This window comes from Uranotaenia lowii, chromosome 1 (genome assembly GCF_029784155.1).
Source record: "Uranotaenia lowii strain MFRU-FL chromosome 1, ASM2978415v1, whole genome shotgun sequence".
In the NCBI taxonomy this organism is placed as follows: Eukaryota; Metazoa; Arthropoda; class Insecta; order Diptera; family Culicidae; genus Uranotaenia; species Uranotaenia lowii.
The window spans coordinates 165,365,956-165,389,009 of NC_073691.1; the positions used below are offsets into that span (position 1 = coordinate 165,365,956).

At 37.2% G+C, this 23,054-nt stretch overlaps 1 protein-coding gene across 1 annotated transcript; it reads right to left on the reverse strand.

Annotated features, from left to right (window-relative positions):
- Positions 1 to 5,810: 5,810 nt before the first annotated feature.
- Positions 5,811 to 9,659, reverse strand: LOC129738107 (uncharacterized). Its single transcript, XM_055729293.1, has one exon. The coding sequence runs from the start codon at positions 9,657 to 9,659 to the stop codon at positions 5,811 to 5,813; it is 3,849 nt and encodes a 1,282-aa protein (XP_055585268.1).
- Between the last annotated feature and the right edge of the window lie 13,395 nt (positions 9,660 to 23,054).

Consider the following 23,054-nt stretch of genomic DNA (forward strand, 5'->3'; position numbering starts at 1 on the left):
CGATATGATGCCTAACAACGTAATTATTGCAAAAAAAAAAATCGAAAAATTTTAAAGGCGAACCCTTTTACTGATTCCTTGTCAAAATTTTACACGTGAAATCAATTACATGTGCTGTAAAACTCCCATGTGCAAATTTCCATTATAATCCGATGTATAATCAACATCAACGACTCCAGAAAACACTCTAGGCTTCTGCTTCTGAAGTTTCAGCTCAAATGTCCTGTGATCGATTTTTGGAGCTCATTCATACTAACGTTTTTTTCTCTGAAACATTTCCTAGAGTCAGGATAAAGAAGTGAAATTTTGCGAATCACGTCACTCAACTCGCTGAATAATTCCCAATATAGCAAAAACAGTGAACAGATAATATGGACGACCATTTTTGTCGACCCCTGACTCGAGATTTGAAATCTGAATCAATTGAGCGTTCCTCAACACTTCTATGTGGAACATTTCATTTCAATCCAACACATAATAACGTTCGAACCGCCAAAACATTGAACAGTTTACATGGACGACCCCTTTCGCAGACCTCTGAATGAAAATTCGACTCCTGAAATCAATTACTCGTTCCTTGAAACTCCCACGTACCATGTTTCCATCTTAATCCAATGTATTTAAGCATTAATATCGCAAAGATCGGCCAAAGGGGTCGTCCATATTAACACTGTAATATGGACGACCCCTTTGGCCGATCTTTGACCCTGAGTTTGAAACCTGGAATCTATCAATCGTTCCTCAAAATACTCTTATGCAAATTTTCATTAAAAACAAATCTATAATGACGCCAATATCGCAAAAACATTGAAAAGTTGATATGTACGACCTCTTTTGCCGACCCTTTCTACAAAATTTGATAACTGGAATCGATTGTCGATCCTTAAAATCCCCGTCTTCAAATTTTCATCTCAATACAATGCATAATAACGCCAATATCGTAAAAACATTAAAAAGATGATATGGATGACCCCTTTGGCCGACCCCTGAATTCTGAATTTAATACCTGTAATCGATTGCTCGTCCCTCAAAACACTCATATGCAAATTTACACCTCAATCTGGTGTATACCCAAGTAACAATTTAAGTTCATTCCAACCTTAACAGTCCGCTTAAGACTATTTCCTAAAGCTACTTTATAAGCCAAAGCGCATTCTACGCTATTAGCACAACTACTTTAAAGTTAACATATTGCCAAAAGGGCACATTTTATTAACGTTTTTAAAGCTAATTCTATGCGCTATAATAAAACATCCAACAGAATAGTTTTATTCGACCTTATAGACATATGTAGCTTTAAGAAACCTTTCAGAGCTCTTTTAAGACTATCCACAGCTCCTTTAAAACTACGTCAAGGAATCTGATAGGAATTTTACTGTGGGAGCTGAGAAATTTGATAGATACTCTACTGTGGGAGCTTTCCGTTTTTTCTCGTGTTATCAATTCCTCTCCCAAAGATTTGGTGATTGGTGATGATTGTATTTAAATTATTTTATAAATATTTTCATTTTCATTTTTAATATGTCTTTGCATAAAACTTCCTGCAACCTCAGATTTCTGGTGAAATATATGAGAAATAGCATCAAAACATATGCGCGCCTCAAAGAAAATCAAGGTTGACACAATTTTAAGAATTTTTTCAATTAATAAATAATAATTTAGGTAATATTTAAATTTTCTCAAATTATGCTATTTTTGATTTGCATTGAAATTCATTACCTATACAACAAATAGTACCGCAAACATTGTCAAATTTGTTGAAAATGTCTAGTTTTTAGTATTATAATATTATTTTCAGCAAGATAGCGTCAGTAAATTTGGTTCAACAATCAACATGGCGTTCAGTAAATTAATGTTGAACATCTTAAGGCAGTTGTAAAACAGTTTTGAAATTGTTTTTTGCCAGTTTGAAAAATGTTGTAATAAAACAATTTCAACAAACAGTTTTAAAATGGTTTTAAGAGACCTTGAATCACAACTTCGTTTGACGTTTCTCTAAATGGAATACACGTTCGTGATAGATTCATCCATTTTGAGTAAGATAAGTTTGTCGCAATAAATGAGATCATTTCGATTTGTTGCTTGGCAAAAGACATTCATGAAACTTTTCGTTTTGTTTCCTTTTGACTATGATTAGAAGATGGTCAATTACCTTTAAATAACAAGTAGGTATTGTATCAAATAATTTCAGACTGTTTAGAAATAGATCATTTTCTGTAATCGAAAGCCTGGCCTTAAAGCTTAATAATAATCCTTATAATTGAGGATTATAAACAAACGATTTCTGAAATCGACAAATGACGATTTGATGAAGCGCAATAACACGTTTAGCAAACGATTATAGAAATAGTGAAATACAGTGCCTGAATCGTGAATTCCGAAATAATTGTATTTTGAATATGTAGTTAGGTTATGTAATTGTTAAAAACTGTTAAAACAGTTGTATGGGAAAACTTTTCTGCAAACAGTATGCTAACGATTTAGGTAACGATATTATTAATAGTATGCAACATATAAAACTATAATGGTTATTGTTGCAATTGGAAGCGATAAAACGATTTTATAAAACGTGCATCGGATATTTTGCTTACGATAATCAAAACTACGTTACGCTTCAAATAAATCGTAATTTTCAATGATCGGTCATTGCTAGTAGTCTTCATCCTGACTATTTATATCATCTGAAACTTGGTGAGGCTGATGAAAGTATAGAATGAGCATTTTCACTTGTAATGAAGCTCAATTTCTCCGTTTTTGCTGAGGAGAAGCCGGTGGCTGCAGTCTTCTAGAACTTTTCAAGAGCGGTTGCTTCGGAAAGAAACAAGTACTTTATTCGGCATACTTGTTTTTTTTTTTATAAACGAACACACACATATAGGATCTCAGTGAAACTTCGTGTTTCTTTGAAGAGATCTAATTTTTTTACTTAACTCTAAGGCGTACATCTTTCAAGGATATTATGGCTAGCATCTTACAAATGCTAAAACCACCAGACCACAGAAAGAGTACTATATGTGCCGTGATCGGGATTCGATCTCATGGACTCTGGCTTAGAAGACTGGAACGCTATCCTCTAGGCCACGACCGGCGGCCTAGTAAATTAATTCTCTTATACATTTATTCTTATCGATTCTAAAAAAAAACGTTCATTCACAGTGTGCTTTTATTCGAACCCTAAGAATTTGGTGAATATCAATTTGCGGTTGTTTTGAAATTTGAATGCGGATACAACAAATTTGTTTTTAATTTTCAGATGAATTTAGTTGGGTTAATTTATATCATTTTGATAGCACGTTTTTCTCAATTTTGAGTGATAATCCTTTCAAAACAGGTTATGCTATCTCAAAAAGAGGTAAACAAGTTTAGGCGTGTATACGTTCTTCTCGATTGTCAAATCATCTGTCACATAGTTTTATCATGCCTATTGGGATTGGGCCTGCTAAAAAGAATAAAGCCTGCTCTTTACTCTTACACAGATTTCCATAAGAATGACAGCTAATCGGAGTGAAATTGGAGTGAAGGCTGTTTCTCTCTCTGTTTAACACACGAGAAATCGTATACCGGGACTGCGAGCGCGCCCATCGCCCATACCCAAGGAATATTTAAAGAAGGTAGTGTCGAGGCAGCCCTGCTTTAGTATTAGTACACACTGCGACGTCACAATCACGAAAAATCTGTTAATTTACTAGGAAATTTGCCTTTTTCGTTGATAATTTGAAAAATTTGTTGGAAATGTTCCACTTTTAATACCTGTTATTGTAGAAGGATTCTTGCTCTACAAGATCGGTACGAAAAAAGTTGGATTTTCGAGTAATTTTTGTAAGAAATAGACCATCGAAGTTCGAAAAAATGGTGGATTTTTCCTACTCAAATTTGCAAAACATTAAAATTAGTTTAAAGTCTTCTATGAAAATGATCAAGTCAGTGCAGTTTAAGATCCTTGTTACAAAAAAGTTATCAAAAAACAAACTTTTGTATAAAACCACAATTATTTATTCGCATTTTAGTAAATCGAGTTAATAATAATCAATTGATGTTAATTGTTCTTCATAAGAATTGAATATGGTTAACCGATTGTATAAAAATCATGACAATCAGTTGAACACTCAATAACTACCAGCTAGACTTTTTTAAAGTAGATTTTATCTTCGTTTTTGAACGTTTTAGCTTCAAGATGACATCGCTTTCAATATTAAAATGAGAAAAAAACATAATGCAATCTTCAAAGGACCAGAAAATTTCATAACATAGTGAAATAGAGGTCTTACAACACAATCAAAATGAAATTGGAATTCATTTTCGTTCTAAAACATGTTTTTCTTTGAAATTTCTGCCATTCGCATATAAATTTTCGATACATTCGTTTTTGTGACGTCACAAAAAAAATCCAATATGGCTCTCGACGCTACCTTATTTAAATATTCCTTGGCCTATACCAATGATCCAATAAAACAGTTTTTCAACTTGGCTTGAACGCAAGGAATATTTAAAGGAGGTAGTGCCGAGGCAGCCTTGCTTTAGTATTTGTTTATTCCCGGATGGGCCAATACCTGTCAATCTACGGGATTCTTTCGTCTGGCGGTTTGGCTCGATCAACCTAGGATCAACCAACTGAAGAATAGGCACGCTCTGTCTCTCGCCCAAGAAACCGAACTTAGGATGATTTGGTCTTCCGTTTTTGGGGAATTAATACACGCGCGAATTACGTTGGTTTCAACAAAGGGCGGGTTTTTACTTAAACTTAGGGTTTGATCTTAATTTACAGTTTCTTAAAATAACGAACGAAGTTAAAACAAAGTCGGTTGTAGTAGCTCGGTTGTGCTGCTTGCATGCTCAGCCGTGTGGTTCGTGTGTGGATTTTCAACTGACGATCGATTGCTGGTGGAGACGATCGCAACTCTCTAGAGGTGGTTTGGTTGGTGTGCGATGTTTTTTAATTGTTTTTCATCAGAGCAACTCCTGCTCTTATCGGGCATACAGATCATCATTACAGATTATCGAGTACCTCCATCGATGACGACGCCTATTGTCGAGCACGGCAGAGTAAGGCATGCTGATAACTCAGAGGTAGGAAATGGGAGGTGAGTTTCCCAGCATCAGCAGAACCATTGGCTCTCCCAATTATTCCGCCTCTCGTTATTCGGGTTTATGCTACACTTTCAGTGGTTCCTAAACTGAACATCCTCACCCACCCAGAAATCAAACATGTATTTCTGAATAAATATTAAATAATGAATGGTAAGAATTAGTTGGTGAACTTTACTTGCTTAATTTCGGACTTCGATCTAAATGTTTGCGTATTCATCTGACTTAATCCTTTTCATAAATCCGACATTGACATCAGACACATAATTTCTTGTATTCCATCATTAGAATCTGACATAATCTGACATTATTATTACACAATCTGACACAACCATCTGAATAGGTTTATCGTGGTTATTTGATCCAAACATCTTTCAAGTGTTCTGACCGGTAGCTGACACACTTCATTCTGACTGTATTTCTGACGCATTCTGATCTGTAATCTCAATAGAATCTGACATTGGTAGCAAACACAACTTTTCAACTGGTCGTTTTTTCAACCCAGACTCCGTTTTCAGTGTTACCACACGGGTTATACCATCCTGTCCTGGGTGAAGCTCTACAACTCTGCCCATTTTCCATCTACACGGAGGAGTATTTTCATCTTTGATGATAACCAGGCTACCAATTTCAACAAACACTGAAGGTTTCCATCTTTTCGTTCTTGCTTGAAGTTGACATAAATATTCCCTATGCCACCGTTTCCAAATCAACTGAATATTTTTCTACATCAGTTGCATTTGGTCAAGTCTGTTATCGGGTATTTGTTCGTAGGTTTTATCTGGCATGGACTGTAAAGACTCTCCGATAATAAAATGACCCGGTGTCAATGGTTCCAAATCATTAGGATCGTTTGAAAGTGGTGTAATGGGCCGTGAATTTAAACAAGCTTCGACCTGAACGAGAAGCGTCGTAAAATCTTCTGAACTAACAGGGTTTTCCCCGATAACCCTCAAAATATGTTTTTTAGCGGAACGCACCGCTGCCTCCCACAAACCACCAAAATGTGGGGCGCTTGGGGGATTGAAATGCCACTTAATTCCATCGTTACCACATTCCTTGTACAACTTTTCTCGATGATTCTGACTCTTCAACAGACTTAACAATTCTGACATTTGATTTCTAGCTCCGACAAAATTCGTACCGTTATCTGAAAAGAGCTCAACACATTTTCCTCTTCTTCCGACAAATCTACGCAAGGCCTGTATAAATCTTTCGGTAGATAGGTCCGACACCAGCTCAAGATGTACTGCTTTAGTGGACATGCATACAAAAATAGCCACGTATGCCTTAACTACTGGACGTCTGGGAGCTGGTCGAATGTATATTGGACCAAAATAATCTACACCTGCCTTACTGAATGCACGCGAAACCGTTACGCGTGAAACCGGCAGTTCTGCCATGAACTGTTGAATAGGCGTCGGGCGAGCCTTGAAGCATGTGTGGCATTTTTGAACAACTTGACGAGCTACACCTCTTCCACCTAAGGGCCAAAACTTCAACCTTACTGTAGCTAAAAGTAACTGAGGACCTGCGTGCAATAATCGGCGGTGAAAGTGTTCTAGGATTAGTCGAGTAAGATCGTGACGTGCAGGTAAGACAATAGGGTGTTTTGCTGCTTCTGACTCGGTCGAATTGCTCAATCTACCACCAATCCTTAACAAACCATCAGGGAATACTTTGGGATTGAACCACCTCAGTTTCGATTGCCTTGACACAAAATCACCCTTAGATAAAGCCTTTAACTCCTCAGCAAAGCACTCCTTCTGAACACACATCGCTAAAGCTCTTTCAGCTTCATCCATCTCAGCTGCCTGTAGAAAAGGTTGAAATTTGACCTGCCGCTTTGACCTTAACAGCTTCATAAACCTTAACAAGTAAGCTGTACATCTGACCATTTTAGTGTAATCCGAATACAAACTAAAAAACCAACGATTGAAATCTGACTCATGCTCTGTAATGTTTGTTGTCAATGCTGTTACTGTGGTTCGACGCTTCTCCTCCTCGCCCATCTCTGCTAAGTGATTATCTGGTCGTTCTGGCCAGTTTTCCCTTTCTAGCGCTAACCAGGCTGGACCTTCCCACCATAAACGAGTGTGACCAATTTCGGCAGGTGGAATGCCCCGAGAAATCAGATCTGCCGGGTTGTCGACGCCTGGGACATGTCTCCATTCGAAACCTTCCGTTAGTTGTTGTATTTTGGCAACTCGATTTGCCACATAGGTAGTCCAAGTAGATGGAACAGCCTGTAACCATCGCCACACGCATGTGGAATCTGTCCAGAAGATAACTGGGCATTCAAGCTTCATGGATTCCTGAACGAATTTGAACAGTTCGGCAGTAAGCAAAGCCCCACACAATTCTAAACGTGGAATTGACTGGCTTGCTAGCGGAGCTACCCTCGATTTAGCTGACAACAAACAAATCTTAACCTCTCCATTTGGGTTGACACTTTTCAAATAGACGCAACCACCATACGCCTTCTCCGAAGCGTCCGAAAAACAATGAATTTCCTTGTGAATGGCCTTTGGAATTATGTTGCACCGCTCGATCCGAACGTTGTTGAGTGAAACCAGTTGTTCGTAATATTTCAGCCAATCCTCACCCACCGTTGGAGGCAACGGCTGATCCCAATCCAACCTTTGATCGTCGCTGTTCCGTAACGTCCACAACTGCTGCATAAATATTTTAGCAGTTGTTATTGCAGCACCGAGAAGTCCTAAAGGGTCGAAAAGCGTTGCAATTACCGACAGCACCTTGCGTTTTGTTAAAACCGTGGAATTTGGAATATCAGGGATGTTGAAGTTGTACTTGAAGACATCAGATTTCGGTAACCATGTGAGCCCAAGTATCTTCATCGAAGGATCTATCTCCGATCCATCTGAAGACTCTTCAATAGCTACACTGTCTTGTGATAGCCCTTGTAGGACTTCTGCACAATTTGATGCGAATTTTCGTAACCGAAATCCTCCAGCTTTTGCAGCCTTATCTAACTGAATTCTCAGTTTGAGAGCTGCGGTTGCATCGTCTGCACCTGATACAACATCGTCCATGTACGTATCATCCAAAAATACTCGTGATGCCAGGGGAAATCTTTCTGCTTCGTCTAATGCCAACTGCTTTAGGGTGCGAGTAGCTAAAAACGGAGCTGGTTTGGTGCCGTACGTTACCGTGTTCAGCTCAAACGTTCTAACTGGTTCCGATGGTGAGTTCCTCCATAAGATTGACTGAAGTGGACGGTCCTCATGTGCTACATTGATTTGTCGAAACATTTTCTCGATGTCCGCCACGACCATAATCTGACACATGCGACAGCGGAGTATAATTGCCCGAAGATCATCCTGGATTACTGGACCTGATAATAATCCGTCGTTTAGTGAAATTCCTGTTGTAGTTTTGCATGAGGCGTCGAACACTACACGCAACTTAGTGGTCGTACTACTCTCCTTCTCGACCGGATGGTGTGGCAAAAAACAGCGTTTAGTATTTGACGTTTCGACCACTTCTCTCATGTGCCCTAGCTGTATATATTTGTCCATGAACTTGGTATACAGCTCCCGCAATTCCGAATTCCTTGCTAACCTGCGCTCAGTTGCGCCCAAGCGCCTTAACGCTATTTCCCTTGAGTCGCCTAAATTAGGGAAAACCTCCTCATTCTTAGGAAGAGAAACTGTGTACCTTCCATTGCTGTCTCTCTGTATCGTTTTCTGGAAAACTTCCTCGCAACGCCTTTCCTCTCGTGAGTATAAGTTTTCCGAACCTAACTCCTCACAAGCCCAAAACCGAGCAACAAGCGTTTCAAGAGACTCTGTTGTTGAAACATTACAAGCAATCCGTGCTGATGTCCCTTGCGATAAACCTCCAGAAACGACCCAACCGAAAACTGACTCTGTAAGCGTTGGTAATTGATCTCCGATGGAAATCCGTTTTCCCGATTCGAAGAAATCAAAGAACGACTCGATTCCCAACACCAAATCCACCATCCTTGACTCAAAAAATGATGGATCAGCCAACTCAATACCATTTGGGAAGGACCATTCGTTCGTTGAAACCGTTGCAGTTGGCAGATCGACAGTTACCTTGGGTAGAACCAGGAATTCCATTTCCTTAAAGTAATTGTTCACCCTCGATCGCACCACTGCTTGAACCTTGTGTTTAACCCTAGTAGATGTCCGACCAATACCAAGTATCGCTACATCTACCCTTTTCCGACTCATCTTCAAACGCTGACTCAATCTTTCTGACATGAAATTGCTTTCTGACCCTGAATCAAGCAGCGCTCGAGCTGGATATCTGTTTCCCATTTCATCTTCTAAGAGAACCACGGCAGTTGCAAGAAGAACCCGACAATGTGCTTTGCGCTCGACACCCGATGTCAAGCATGATGATGAAGCTGTATTAGAAACCTGACAAGATGTTTCTTTTCTCAACTGATTACTCTTAGAAGTGCCATTAGTTTCACCTGACCTTGAAGATTCCGAAATTTCTCCGTCCTTGCCCTTAAAACACACCAGAGTATGATGGCGACCTCCACAATTCCGACACGAAAACTTGGACTGGCATTCTCTAGCCATATGAGATGTTCTGAAACAGTTTCGAAATAAAGAATGATTTTTTAGAAGCGAATCTCTTTCCGACACAGACAATTTCAAAAATTTCTGACACTGATGCAAAGGATGCTGACCATTACAGGCAAAACATTTAAACCCATTCATATTCACATTATTATGAAATGTTCTAACACTGACTCTCTGTTTAGCTGACATTTGTGGAGGTACACCCTTACTATCACTCAACTTTGGTGGAAGAGCTTCCAAGACTCGGACCCGTCTGTGCAGAAACTCAGTTAAATCGGCTAAGGTGTCTTCCTTCTTCGAGGCTGATTCCTCTTCCCAACTCCTACGAGTCACCGGGTCTAGAAGAGACACGAGATAGTTAACCAATAGTAGATCCTTATAGTCCTTTGCCTCTAATACCTGATCCAAAGTGTTGACTATTCTCTCAAACCCTTCCAATAGTTGTAGAAGGTCATTTACGGATTCCTTGTTCACCGAAGGTAATTTAAAAAGCGATTGAACCTGCCTCTTTTTAAGCTGTTTGCTGTTGTTGTACCGCTTTAAAAGGATATCCCATGCAACTACGTAATTAGCTGTTGTTATTTGTAGAGGATCAATCAACGATTTGTGTTCACCTTGGAGACAACCTTTCAAGTAGTGAAATTTTTCCACTATGATTATTAGATTCACCAGCACGAACGGAATGATCAAGCTCAGTAAACTCCAAACGAACCTTAGCCTTGTCCATGAGAAACGATTTTGCGAAATAGTACCGATCACTGAACTCCTTTCGTTCCTTATCATAAAGCTCTAAATCAGCCACGAAATCTTCATGTGATTTGATATCGACCAGCACTTCACCAAATCTTTCCCATAAATCGTCAATTGCAGAAAGCCGAACTGAAATCTGTGCATGAGTAGCATCCTCTTGAAATGTTTCCACAAACTCCCACACATCAGAAAAGGACGACTGGATTTCCTTTAATTTAACAATCAAGTACTTCAATGATGGATTCCTTGAATCCTTGGACGCTTTAACAGTAGGCATTTTTCAGGAGTCCCTTGATCACCAACCAATAAATAAACCAATGCAGTAAGATATCACCAAATATCAATAAGAGGAACAAGGTGAAGAAAATCAAAGTAAAAGCCGAGAAAATGAGACAATTGTTCTAACGAACAGTTTTGTTCTCAAGGAATTGCGCCAATATTAATTATTGCAAATAATTCTTTTTAACCATATATTGTTAAGCTTCATTAAAATCATGAATAATTTTTCCGAAAATATTTTACCACCAACCTTTGAATTTTTTAAAAATGTTCACCAACTGTTGTTTAGGAACCACTGATTCATTATGTTGTAGCTTACCGAGCGTAGCATAAATGGCACCCAAACTGCGCGTCGCTGTAGATCGAACCCTAGGCACCACGTTGAACTTCACTTTGGACCGTGTGAGTATGTAGACCACCGTCGCAATGCTTTTTCCTTTACAGTATTAATCAGGTCAACCATGCACCTGATGTCGAGCGCACACATGAGTTGCACCAATTGCAACTGGCCAACAGTCGATGAACGTGTAGGATGATGATTGTTGAACCGAAGGGAGGGGGCGATCGGAACCAAGATAGCCGCGCCTCACCTTTTGAAACCGTTTTCCTTGAGTTGAGCACCACAGAACCGTCTAGCATGCACCGATCCTGCTGCGATCCAATCTCCGAAACCCAATTTTCGTAATCTTGCCCCTGGCAAAAGGTGATTGAACCATGCGATAGCTAGCGTTGAAACCCAAGGGAGGGGGCGATCTACCACGACAGCCGCGCCTCACCTTTACGTATGCCGTTGAATTGCCAGTTGGTCACCGATAACCGTCCTGCATGCACCAAATCCAAATCTATTCGTAATGACAAAAAGGAAACTATAAGTAATTGTGAAACACAACAGGTATGCTTCTGGTCTCAAGAATTATGATGAACAAAGCTCCTTTGTGCACAATCACTCAGCAATGGCGACGCTTCACAAAGCGTATTTGCGTTCCACGATGGAAAATGGAGAATTAGTTTGGCTTGGCGTCCCTTTCCGTGTCCCGATTGTAGCGGTGTAGAATCCTCCGGCCAAGGCCTTCATCCGGTTCGAAGGACCAATGTTTATTCCCGGATGGGCCAATACCTGTCAATCTACGGGATTCTTTCGTCTGGCGGTTTGGCTCGATCAACCTAGGATCAACCAACTGAAGAATAGGCACGCTCTGTCTCTCGCCCAAGAAACCGAACTTAGGATGATTTGGTCTTCCGTTTTTGGGGAATTAATACACGCGCGAATTACGTTGGTTTCAACAAAGGGCGGGTTTTTACTTAAACTTAGGGTTTGATCTTAATTTACAGTTTCTTAAAATAACGAACGAAGTTAAAACAAAGTCGGTTGTAGTAGCTCGGTTGTGCTGCTTGCATGCTCAGCCGTGTGGTTCGTGTGTGGATTTTCAACTGACGATCGATTGCTGGTGGAGACGATCGCAACTCTCTAGAGGTGGTTTGGTTGGTGTGCGATGTTTTTTAATTGTTTTTCATCAGAGCAACTCCTGCTCTTATCGGGCATACAGATCATCATTACAGATTATCGAGTACCTCCATCGATGACGACGCCTATTGTCGAGCACGGCAGAGTAAGGCATGCTGATAACTCAGAGGTAGGAAATGGGAGGTGAGTTTCCCAGCATCAGCAGAACCATTGGCTCTCCCAATTATTCCGCCTCTCGTTATTCGGGTTTATGCTACACTTTCAGTGGTTCCTAAACTGAACAGTATTAGTACCGCCTGTGACGTCACTGTTGCCAATAATCTGTGAATTTATATGGAATTTTTTCAATTTTTGTTAGCAATTAAAAAACATTGAAGATTTTTTCAACTTTGAAGGCACACAATTCTAGAAATATTATTGTTCTTCAAGACTGATACTAAAAAGTTGAATGTAGTAATTGTTTTGCTTTAATTCAGACGATTGAAGTTACTGAGGTATCCTAACTCAAATTGACAAAACTTGATAATTAGTTCAAAATTTTGCTTATAAATGTTGAAATCAGTTAGATTTGAACCGTTGATAAAATAAAATAACCAAAAATAGTATTTTTCGAATCCAACCACAATCTTTTATTGGAATTTAGTAAACCAAAGTTGCAATGGTTTTATTGGGGTTAATTGTTCTAAATTAGAAATTCATATGGTACACCATGTTTGATTCAAATCATGACGATGAGGTGCACTGCCATAAACTACCAATCAGACCTTTTGAAAGGGGAAAATTATTATTTTTGCTCCTTTCACATAGAGCATGACTGTGCATTCAATAACAAATTCAAGAATAATACACACTGCAGTCTATTAAACACAAAGAAACCTCATAGCACAATCAACTGGTGGCCTTACAACATAATCCGAATCAAATTGGATTTTAATTTAGTTCTTTAATGTGTTTAACTTTGAAATTTGAGTTCTACCAGTATAAACCTTCGACAGTTTGGCAACAGTGACGTCACGAAAAAAATCCAATATGGCTCTCGGCACTACCTTCTTTCAATATTCCTTGACTTGAACGTTAGTTTTAAAAGCGCATTGAGCGCATTATTAAAACTGGAACCAAAACTCTAATAAAAACAGGTAAATATGTGCTTTATTAAATCTTTAGCAATACTTTTGCAACATAATTACAACACTCTTAAGATAGTGTTTTATTCAAGCTTTAGCAAAACTTTCAGGGCTCTTTAAAAACACACGATAAATGAAGCATTTCCTATGTTACAATAAAACCGTTTTAAAAATTGGATACCATCGAAAAGTCTTCATAAAACAATATTAAAATTCAAAAAGCCAATTGGCTTGATCTGTGTTACTTGGGTAATAACGCCAATATAGTAAAAACACTGAACAGCTCATATGGACCGCTCATATGGACCCCTTTTGCCGACCCCTGACATGAAATTTAATACCTGGAATCAATTTCTCATCTCTCAAAACCCCTATGTGTTAATTTTTGTCACAATCCGATGAAAAATAACGTCAATATCGCGAAAACAATATATGTCGTGTATGGACGACCCCCTTTAGGAGGGGTCATCCGAAAATCTGAAAACATTTTTCATCATTCCTGGTCCTAATGAGTATCCATGCCTGATCCTATAGAGGACAAACAAACAAACAAGCCCACAGAAATTGCTTTTTATATATATAGACTAAAGAATGCACGTGAACACATACTTAGGCAGAAACTGCGATGAATCCGTGCACCGGCCATGGTGGATAACCAACATACATACATACAATCATTTATTTTAAAGTTATTCGAAGTAAAAGAATTTTTTTTTGAAAAAACATGCTTCGGGAAAAGGCTGAGTTATTAAGAGCTCGGAAAAAAATCACTTAGTGCCTGAGAAAGCTGAAGTTAGACGCGATATGTTGCACATATGGAAATATTTTTTTTAATTTATTAAGATCATCTTAGGTTTCATAAAGCACTTCATGCCTACTAGAAACTGGAATTATAAAACCGAATTCGGTTATGAAGAATCTATGAAACACCAATACACTAAGGTTTTTTTTACGCGGTTTGATTTTGCTCAGTTTTACTAACACGGCTTCTTTTTATGCGGTTTTTTGCCATATGATTCTTCTACACGCAGGCTTCGGACTCTTTTCAGAACCCAACAAGAGCGGTGTAACAATCAGCCTGTACACCTGTACACGGCTTATCAACACGTTTTTGAGCGAAAATAATCCAAGTCCTATACGTTAACGACGGAATTCAAACCGCGTAAAAAAACCTTAGTGTACAACGATTAGTTGCACACATTTAAAGGCCCTTCTGCAGCATGTACTGTAGAACAAATTTTAAACCCTTGGCAAGTAAAATTAACTTTTAAAGTTCTTTATTCATTTCCCTTATGAAACTTATTCATTATATTATTTTCATCTACAAATATTTTTGTGCCGGAATTGGAGCTCCAATAATAAATTATTTAAAAAAAATAAAATCTCATTCGAATCAAATATAAAAAATTAAAACAAAAGCTTATCACTATTCTGTCGAGTAATCCAATTTTATTTTCTAGCCCTGAATGTTTGATACCTACTGAAAATTAGCATGCGCCTTAAAATTTACCGCAAATATGTATGAGAAAATTTGAAATAAATAAATGGGCATACAGTAAATCGTTTTTTTAAACAATAAAAATCCGATGAAATAAATGGAACAATTTTTGTTCAAATATTCATTTTTTTGTGATTGGTAATGCAAATTTTTCAACATTATACCAGCCATAAGGATGCAAAGCTAGTAATAAAACGTGAATACAATGAGTATAACTATCTAAAATAGAAAATAATCATTTGTAAATTCACCATTATTTGTCTAACTAATGGTGTCGAAATATGAAAACTATAACAGTCGTTAAAAAAGAATTTTGTTTTCTCAAAATTGTTTATTAAACGAATACACTTTTAAATAACTTTTTGGAATCATAAAAGTATGTAAAAATCTAAAGGGAGTCTTGAGCGGCATTATATAAACCGACAAAGTTATATAGCATTCTTGTAATCTTTTCTGCAAACCTGCTATAGACTTGATGAGTTTCTTTGGAGCATTTTAAAAGATCGTATAAACACAAAAAGGTTGGTAGAGGACTTAGATTTTTGAAAATATTTTTAGAAGAACATTCCATGTATCTTATTGAAACTTTCTTATTGGATAATTAATTGAATGATTTTTTTATATCATTTATTTACTGACTTGATAATTTTGTCACAATGTTACATTTACACTTTTACGGCAAAAATCAAAATTTTCTGCGGCTCAGAATAAACAATTTAGTTTTATCTGAGATTCCCAACACAAATTATGGATTATTGCATTTTTTCCACCGAAAAAAATATATTGTTGACAATTTGGTCGATTACGTGACGACTTACTTTTGTAAACTGATTATTCGACAACTTGTTTTTTTCGGGAGAATTTCTTGAACAAACATAAGTGTTTCTTGAAACATTTGCTTTTTCTCAATTCGCTGTTTCTCAGATTTCCTAGTACCAAAATTTTTAGAATATAAACGCAAGATATTTGCAATAAACTTATATTCACCAGAAAGTCAATTTCATACCTATTCTAATGATGTAAATACATACATTAGGGCTGAGATGCTTTAAAAAAATCTGATGCCAACATCTATATTAATATACCAAAATGTGTAATTTATTTATTTTTTTCTACTGTGACTGAAACAGTTGATTGATTGGAATAAACGGTTTTTACACCTCTTTTTTACATTTTTCGTGACCATGATCTTGAATCAAAAATATATATCCTTATGTACAACCTAGAGCGTGCTATAGCTTCTAACTTCAGCTTACTTAGGCACTAAGTGAAATTTTGTTTAAGCTTTTGATCTTTAAAATATATATAAAACATATTTGAGTTACATTACGAGGTTTCTAAAACTATATTTTACAAATCGATTGAGCAACAAGAACGATATAGCGATTTAAAGGAACGAGTTTCAAATAACACTCCCGATCCCAAAAGAGTTTTTTTTTGTCTGAGCTTTCAGGGAACGTCCATTAAATACTAAAAAAAAATCTCTTTTGGATGCCTTGGAACAAAGTAACAAGCCGCCAAACTTCCAATAGTGTCGTATTGACACTCTATAGCGTGGATTAGGGTTATTGAATGATCAAAAAATCTATTTGATTCCCAAAGAATATGTGAGAAATTAATTAAAAGGATTTAGAAAAAATTCCAGCCATGGTTCTATCCCACGTTCAATGCGAGAAAAAAATGTCGTGACTTGATAGTTTGCAAACTTTATGTAGGATACCTGTGGCCGGAATTTAGTTTTCTAAAAACCTGAAAATTTCACCAAATGCAGTTTGAAATATGAAGAATCGTTTGGCATTCTAAAGTCGAAATTGACCAGTATGGCACTCTTCTGAGACCCTCATGTGTATTCATCCAAAATCGCACATTGGCATCTAACTGACTTAATTAGAGGTTGATTTTATAACGGTCAGTCTAATGAGTATCGAAGCTCAACGCGCGCTTTTTCTTTTCCTTTTCTTCTTCCAACTTCATTTGTCCATTCAATGTTAAAACAAAAAAAAAAAACAAAACTATGAACCACTCCCAAGCACATTTGCATATTGGCTTCTGCAGTTAATTGCTCATTAAGTATTATGATTGGCCGTTGTTACTCAATGGACGGACAATAATGCTGGCTGATGTGCGGCCATATTTATCGGTGAAATGAATGAAGAAGGTGGTGCATTGTAGTATTACTTTTAAGGTCTCGACTATGTTGCAACATATTTTTGCGGCTGGTTTTGACAATTGTTTTTCAATGGAATCGCACGTTGCGAGTGGGTGGTAGTCCGATTCGGATTTGATCGAAGTCGTGTGTAGGTCAGGCTGAATTAGCCTTCGGATGCGCACCGATGACAATGCGCAGTATGACATGGTTCAAGCCAGTACGATGGACATGCCTTGAATAACACATTAAAATCTATCGAAGGGGCAGCAAATCTAGGGTTGCGAAGTTCTAGGCAAGTATCTATAGATTATTTTGCTATTGCTTTGTTTGATGAATCTACGCCTCACCGTTTAGTGCAATCATGATCATGAATGATAAATGAAAAAGGAAAATCACCTCGACCAGGAATCGAACTCGAGCCTACTGATTACCTCCCCGACATCTAACCAATAGGCCAAATCGTCAGACGATACAAGTTAAGCTGTAGCCCTATTACTCAGTTGACTTCATCGAGTCGAATTTGCCGCTAGAATCCCCGGCAGAAAACGCTCATTATGCCTTCATTAATGGTGCTCATACTGCCTCGGAGGGTTTCTCATTATGCCTCTACAGTGACTGGTTTTCAGCTTTCTACAAAAAATTTTAAAATGCATTTTTAAACGTTTTTATCTACTTTTTCAAGTTTCATCCAATTAGGCAATAGACTATTTGAGTGTCTAAACACGAATCAATGATGTAATTCACATATTACAGCTGTTCTCTATGGTTAAATAAACGTTTTCCTTAAGGTGGCCATTATGCCCCCATCTCCCCTAAGAATTAAGTTTGTTTATTGAATATATTTCCGTATATTTAAAAAAAACAGTTAACTTTTTTATTAAAAAATGCAGGAATTACAGAAGAGTTCCCCGTGAAAATATGTTTTAGAAAATACGTACTTTCGTAGAAAAGAGAGAAAATCCACTTCGCTCCTGGTTCTCGTTATGCCCTTATATCCCCTACTTGATTTTGCTTTGGATGAATTTCTTCGCTCAAGACTCAAGCCAAAGAAATGACAATAAAGTTTTCAGTGTTACGTCACTAGCTGATTCACTTAAGTTTCCCCATACTTATCTCAGCGTGGTTATGGTTCGCAGTCCACTATAGTGGTCTGATATTACATGGTTGGACTGTTAATGTTCCCCCTCACTTTCTTTCACCGGGTGATCGTTCATATAAATATACAATGAAGCTGCAGCAGCAAAAAAGATAAACCACCATCATGCTTTATTTCCTTGGTTTCTGCTCAGTCCGCGGATCGTTATTTTTCATCTGGGTTCGTTTCCTATTTCCAGCCAGTAGTGCGCCACGCCTCTTTCTGCATTCACATTTTGTGAGCTCACCAACCAGCAGCCTCCGGTCCTTGGTGGTCACCATCTTGGTTCAATTATCTTAAGTTCCTTAAGTTTTTTGCCACGAGTTTACGTGTAGAGGGAAGTGTTCCAAAAGTGCGTTTAAATGCGCTTTGACGGTTGACAAATTGACAATGCTTATTGTCCCAGTTTTAAATGATAAGGCTTACTTTTTCATTTAAATTTTTTTAAAATACAATGAAAGTTTAATCAATTTTTATGAATTTTTTAACTGAAGACGAAACTAAATTGTAAGGGAGTTTTCTTTCTTAATTAGCTTTTAGAAAACTCAAAAAATTATAAAATATAGAAATAAGGTACCGTTTTTGAATGAACCTATCATAAAAGTTGAATGCCTGTATAGAAAAAAAAAACAATTTAAAGTTTAAACCTAAAAATTATGCATATTATCATTAATACTTTCGTGCTCTAATATTGCCAAAAAAAACTGTAAAATTGCTTGAAAAATGAATTAAAATTTGAGAAATGTAGACTACTATTAAAAAATTTCAACGATTCAATAAATTCAAGGGATTTGCAACATAAAAATTGCTTCGATGTATTTTAAACAGATGTCTGCTCATGCAATCTTTTGAATTGAGAGTTGGAAGTGTTACCCCCACCCAAGTGCCAAGCGCGATTCTAAGGAAGGAATCTTTCGCAATCTCAATGTACTTAAACCGTTTAAATTTCCTTCGTCTCCAAGAGATGAATTTGAAAATTGAGGCGATTTAAAATGCATCTGCACGAGTCGAAAGTTTATGCGACGAGGCTTGCCGAGCTGAATAATAACGACGAGTGATGAACAAAACGAGTATTGCAACGAGATGCGTGCATTATTTTTTGGTAAACTGCAAATAACCCTTCAGAATTCAGTTTTTCATCCTGAAGAAACAGATTGAATTTTTCCATTAGAATCAAAACAGTTGGAAAACAGTTCCAAAAGTATTACTTTTTTCTTTTTGGGAACTGTTTTTTTTCGGCTGGAAAAGAAACCAAAGTTAGTTTTGAACATATGAAACTTTAGTGCGGAGTTGCATAATATATGTCAACATTTATTTCAAATCGAAAAGCACATGAAACAAGCTTATCTTACCTGCAGCTGAAGCTTAAAAACTTGAGAAAACAGGAAATGGACCAATTTTTTCGAAAAAAAAAATATCATTTTGATAGCCCCTGAAATACTTGTTTCATGTATTTTGGATGAAAAAAATTTGAGAGTATGTAACAACCATTCTAAATTGATTTTTTAAGAATACACAGATCCTAAGTTACGTAGATGAGATGGAATAAATGCAAAATGCTGCAAAATTTAAACGTCGCGCGACGCTAGCTCTCTATGCCAAAAATGCTCTGAAAAGTGTACTGTACCAAAGATGATATGATCGGAAAAGCACTACTGGCATAAAGACTCGAGCTCCCGTGCAAAATTATGCATAACCACTACATTCAAGCGAAACAAGAAAAACATTTCATGGGACCTTTATACAGTTGGATAATTAATCCCAAAATCAAGATAATGTGAGAATCGAACTCACCGCACTCGACTTGCCAGTCCGGTAACTTAACCAGTGTACCATCTGACTCAGTTAGCATACGAAGGTTTAGGGGTACATGCCCTATTATGCGCCACCTAAGCAAATCACTGATTTTTTAGGTATTCCACGTAAAATTGTGTTAAAAATGGGTGTAATCGTTGAAGAAAAGTGTTTTCTACAAAGGCCTATGATTTTTTATTACTCAAATTGCTATAGTTTCTTCAAAAACTTGATTTTTAAAAACCATATTCAAAGCCACAGAACAAAACTGTGTTGCAAATACGCGCCGCTGTGTATTCAATACGGGCCTAGCAGCCGAACACACCCGAGAGCAGCCGAAGACCGAAACACACCAATACTTACAGACACTTTGAATGTAAAGAAAATCAAAATGGACTAATCAAAATTTAAAAAAAAATGTAAAATAGATTTTTTGGGCTGAATTAACGCTCAAAATATGGTATAAAACTTTTTGTTCATTTTCTATGAAAATTGGCCTTTTTGAAAAATTAATGCTATTTTCAGCCTACTACGATTGGCGCGTTATAACGAGTGCATGGGCCGTGATAGAACATACCCATAAAAAGCATACCTTAGCGAGTTCAGTATGATTTTTAGCATAAAATCATAGTTTAGATTCTCCTCTATCGATGTGTCAGAAAATATTGTCTTATTCGTTTTTCTCTGCTTGAAATTTAGACCGAAATGAAGAAAAACCTAAATTGTGAAATTATCACGACTCAGGGGGATTTTAAGGAAAAATTCATACTTGCCATGACCAATCACAGCATTTAAAACAAATTGGTAATATTTTGCAGGCTTAAAATGTTTCAGATTCTTCAAAACAAGGGTGGCGCGTAATAGCCACATGGGGCGTTATATGAGCTTTTCCCCTATAGTCCTAGTGTTTCTACCACGGCCGATCACAGAAAAACGCACTGCATTGGCCGTCTGCCGTTTGGTCGGTGGTTTTTTTTCAACCTCCTTTGTCTTTGATAGGAATGGCGTGGGAAACAAGAAACTGTTTTCTATTGCCGGTCGGTTTACATACACACGCACAGCTCATCTTGGCTGATGGATTACATTGGATGGATTGGATGGATTGAGCTTTTGATAAAAGTGATTAAATCACCTTGTAGAGAGAGAAATTTTTTTTTAAATATTCATTTTAGAGTTGTTATGCCTTCAGCAAGTTTTTAGTTTGTAAAAAGTGTAGGTAGTTTTTTTTTTCAAAACGTCAACATTCTAGAAGCTAACCATAAAAAGTTACGGTTTAGAAATATTTTTTTAATTCAAAAATTTCAGTTTTTTATCGATATCTTTTCAGACAGAGCTTATACTTGCAAGAGTTGCAAGGTATGTTTGAAAGAGTTTTGAGTCATCTAAAATGGAACAGTTTAGTAGAACATACTTAATAAAAATATTTAGTCTGAAACGAGATATATATTGAAAAAATTACGAAAAATAGCTGTTTCCAAACAACTGAACAACTGAACAGATGAAACAAGTCAAGCTGTAGCTCTATAATTCAGTTGACATCATCGAGTGGAATTTGATGCTAGATTCTACGATAGAAAATGCTCATCGTGCCCCGATGAATGGTGCTTATACTGCCCCAGTGGGTGTTCTCATTATGCCCCTACAGTGACTGATTTTAAGCTTTTGGCAATCAATTTTAAAAATGCATTTCTAAACGTTTTTATCTACTTTTTCAAGTGTTATTCCGTTAGAAAGAAGGCTATAACTCACATATTCTACCTTTTTTCGATGGTTAAATAAGCGCCCTTCTTAAGGTGGCCATTATACACTTATCTTCCCTACACACAGCGAGCGAAACATCATTCGACAATATTTTTGCTTTAAGAGGACGAATGACCAAGGTTAAAATCCTCTATTAATGGAAAATATAGAATAGAATAGACTATCCTTGCTGGCTGATTGTTTCCATCCTGCTTTGTCTTGTGATAGGATATGTTGAGAAATCTTGTTAGTGCCGGTCCGGCATACAATCTTGTACCGATAATTCCACCTCCAAGAAAGGTCATTTTGGAGTAGAGTCTGATTTGTGGGTGTATAAGTTGTATTATCTCAGCTATTTGTGGAACAATAATAACAAAAATTATATCCAAAAATACCTTTTTTTCGATTACAGCCGCTTTAACATCTTTGTGTCATTCGCTACTATTTATCAACGGTGCAGTTGGCAGACAGTTATTGAAAAACTTATCCGGTACAACTGGGTTCGGTGTTTACCCTGGGGCTCGAACTCAAGGACATCGGCTCGGGAAGTGATTTCTTTGCCAACTGAGCTATATCATAAACTTATCAAAATAGGGAGGAAGCTTAATATGTATCAAAATTTAGAGAAAACATGATTGAAATGTGTAAAAACTACAAACAGTAATGAAGTGAGTTTTTTGTAGAATAAAAGTTGTTTGTAATCATAAAACCAAATCTCTGTTGGGTTTTCGAAGAGTAAGTAGTTATGTGCTTTGATTAGTATGGCATAATTTACACACTCATATTCAAATATTAAAAAAATTGTTTTCTTCTTAATAGGCGCACATAGCCCGCCTTTCCCCTACTTGATGTCTCCTTTGCGAACAATCAAATCCGTCTATGGCTCCTCGAATTCGGGGTTCGTTAAAGCATATTAGCTGTCCTCTAACCAGTGGAAGTAAGGGCTAATCAGCATAATTTCGCTACTACGAGCGGAATGCTTTCTTCTGCTGGGTACACTCCATCATCAACTCGGTCCACCAAAAGGGAGCAAAGGGCGTGACCATTACATAACCTAATATGGTAATATGGTTTTTTCCGTGAACAATGCGAGTACTCATTTAAATTTGATCGTGATTTATCATCAAATTTGTATCCATGGGTGTGTGTGAACGACTGGATGCTTAACAATGGCGTTCGAGTTTCGAAATAGTCATTTTGGAAGTTATGCTAATGTTGTTTGTCTTCGCTTCTACTTCGAGTTAAATTTACAAGATTGCTACCATTGCAATGCATTGTTGGGTTTAGTTGATGGATGCAGGTAGTGCTCACAATGATTGGATTCACAGTACAAAGTAGACGAATTTTCGGAACATTACATTACTTAAATTTAGAAAATTCTAGTTTCTGATGATATTGTTATATTATTTAATTAACGATATTATTAAAATCACAGAACTGCCCAGTGAGAGACAACCA

Excerpts from the sequence above, each read along its gene's own strand:
- LOC129738107 (XM_055729293.1), bottom strand. The coding sequence starts at position 9,659 with ATGGCTAGAGAATGCCAGTCCAAGTTTTCGTGTCGGAATTGTGGAGGT.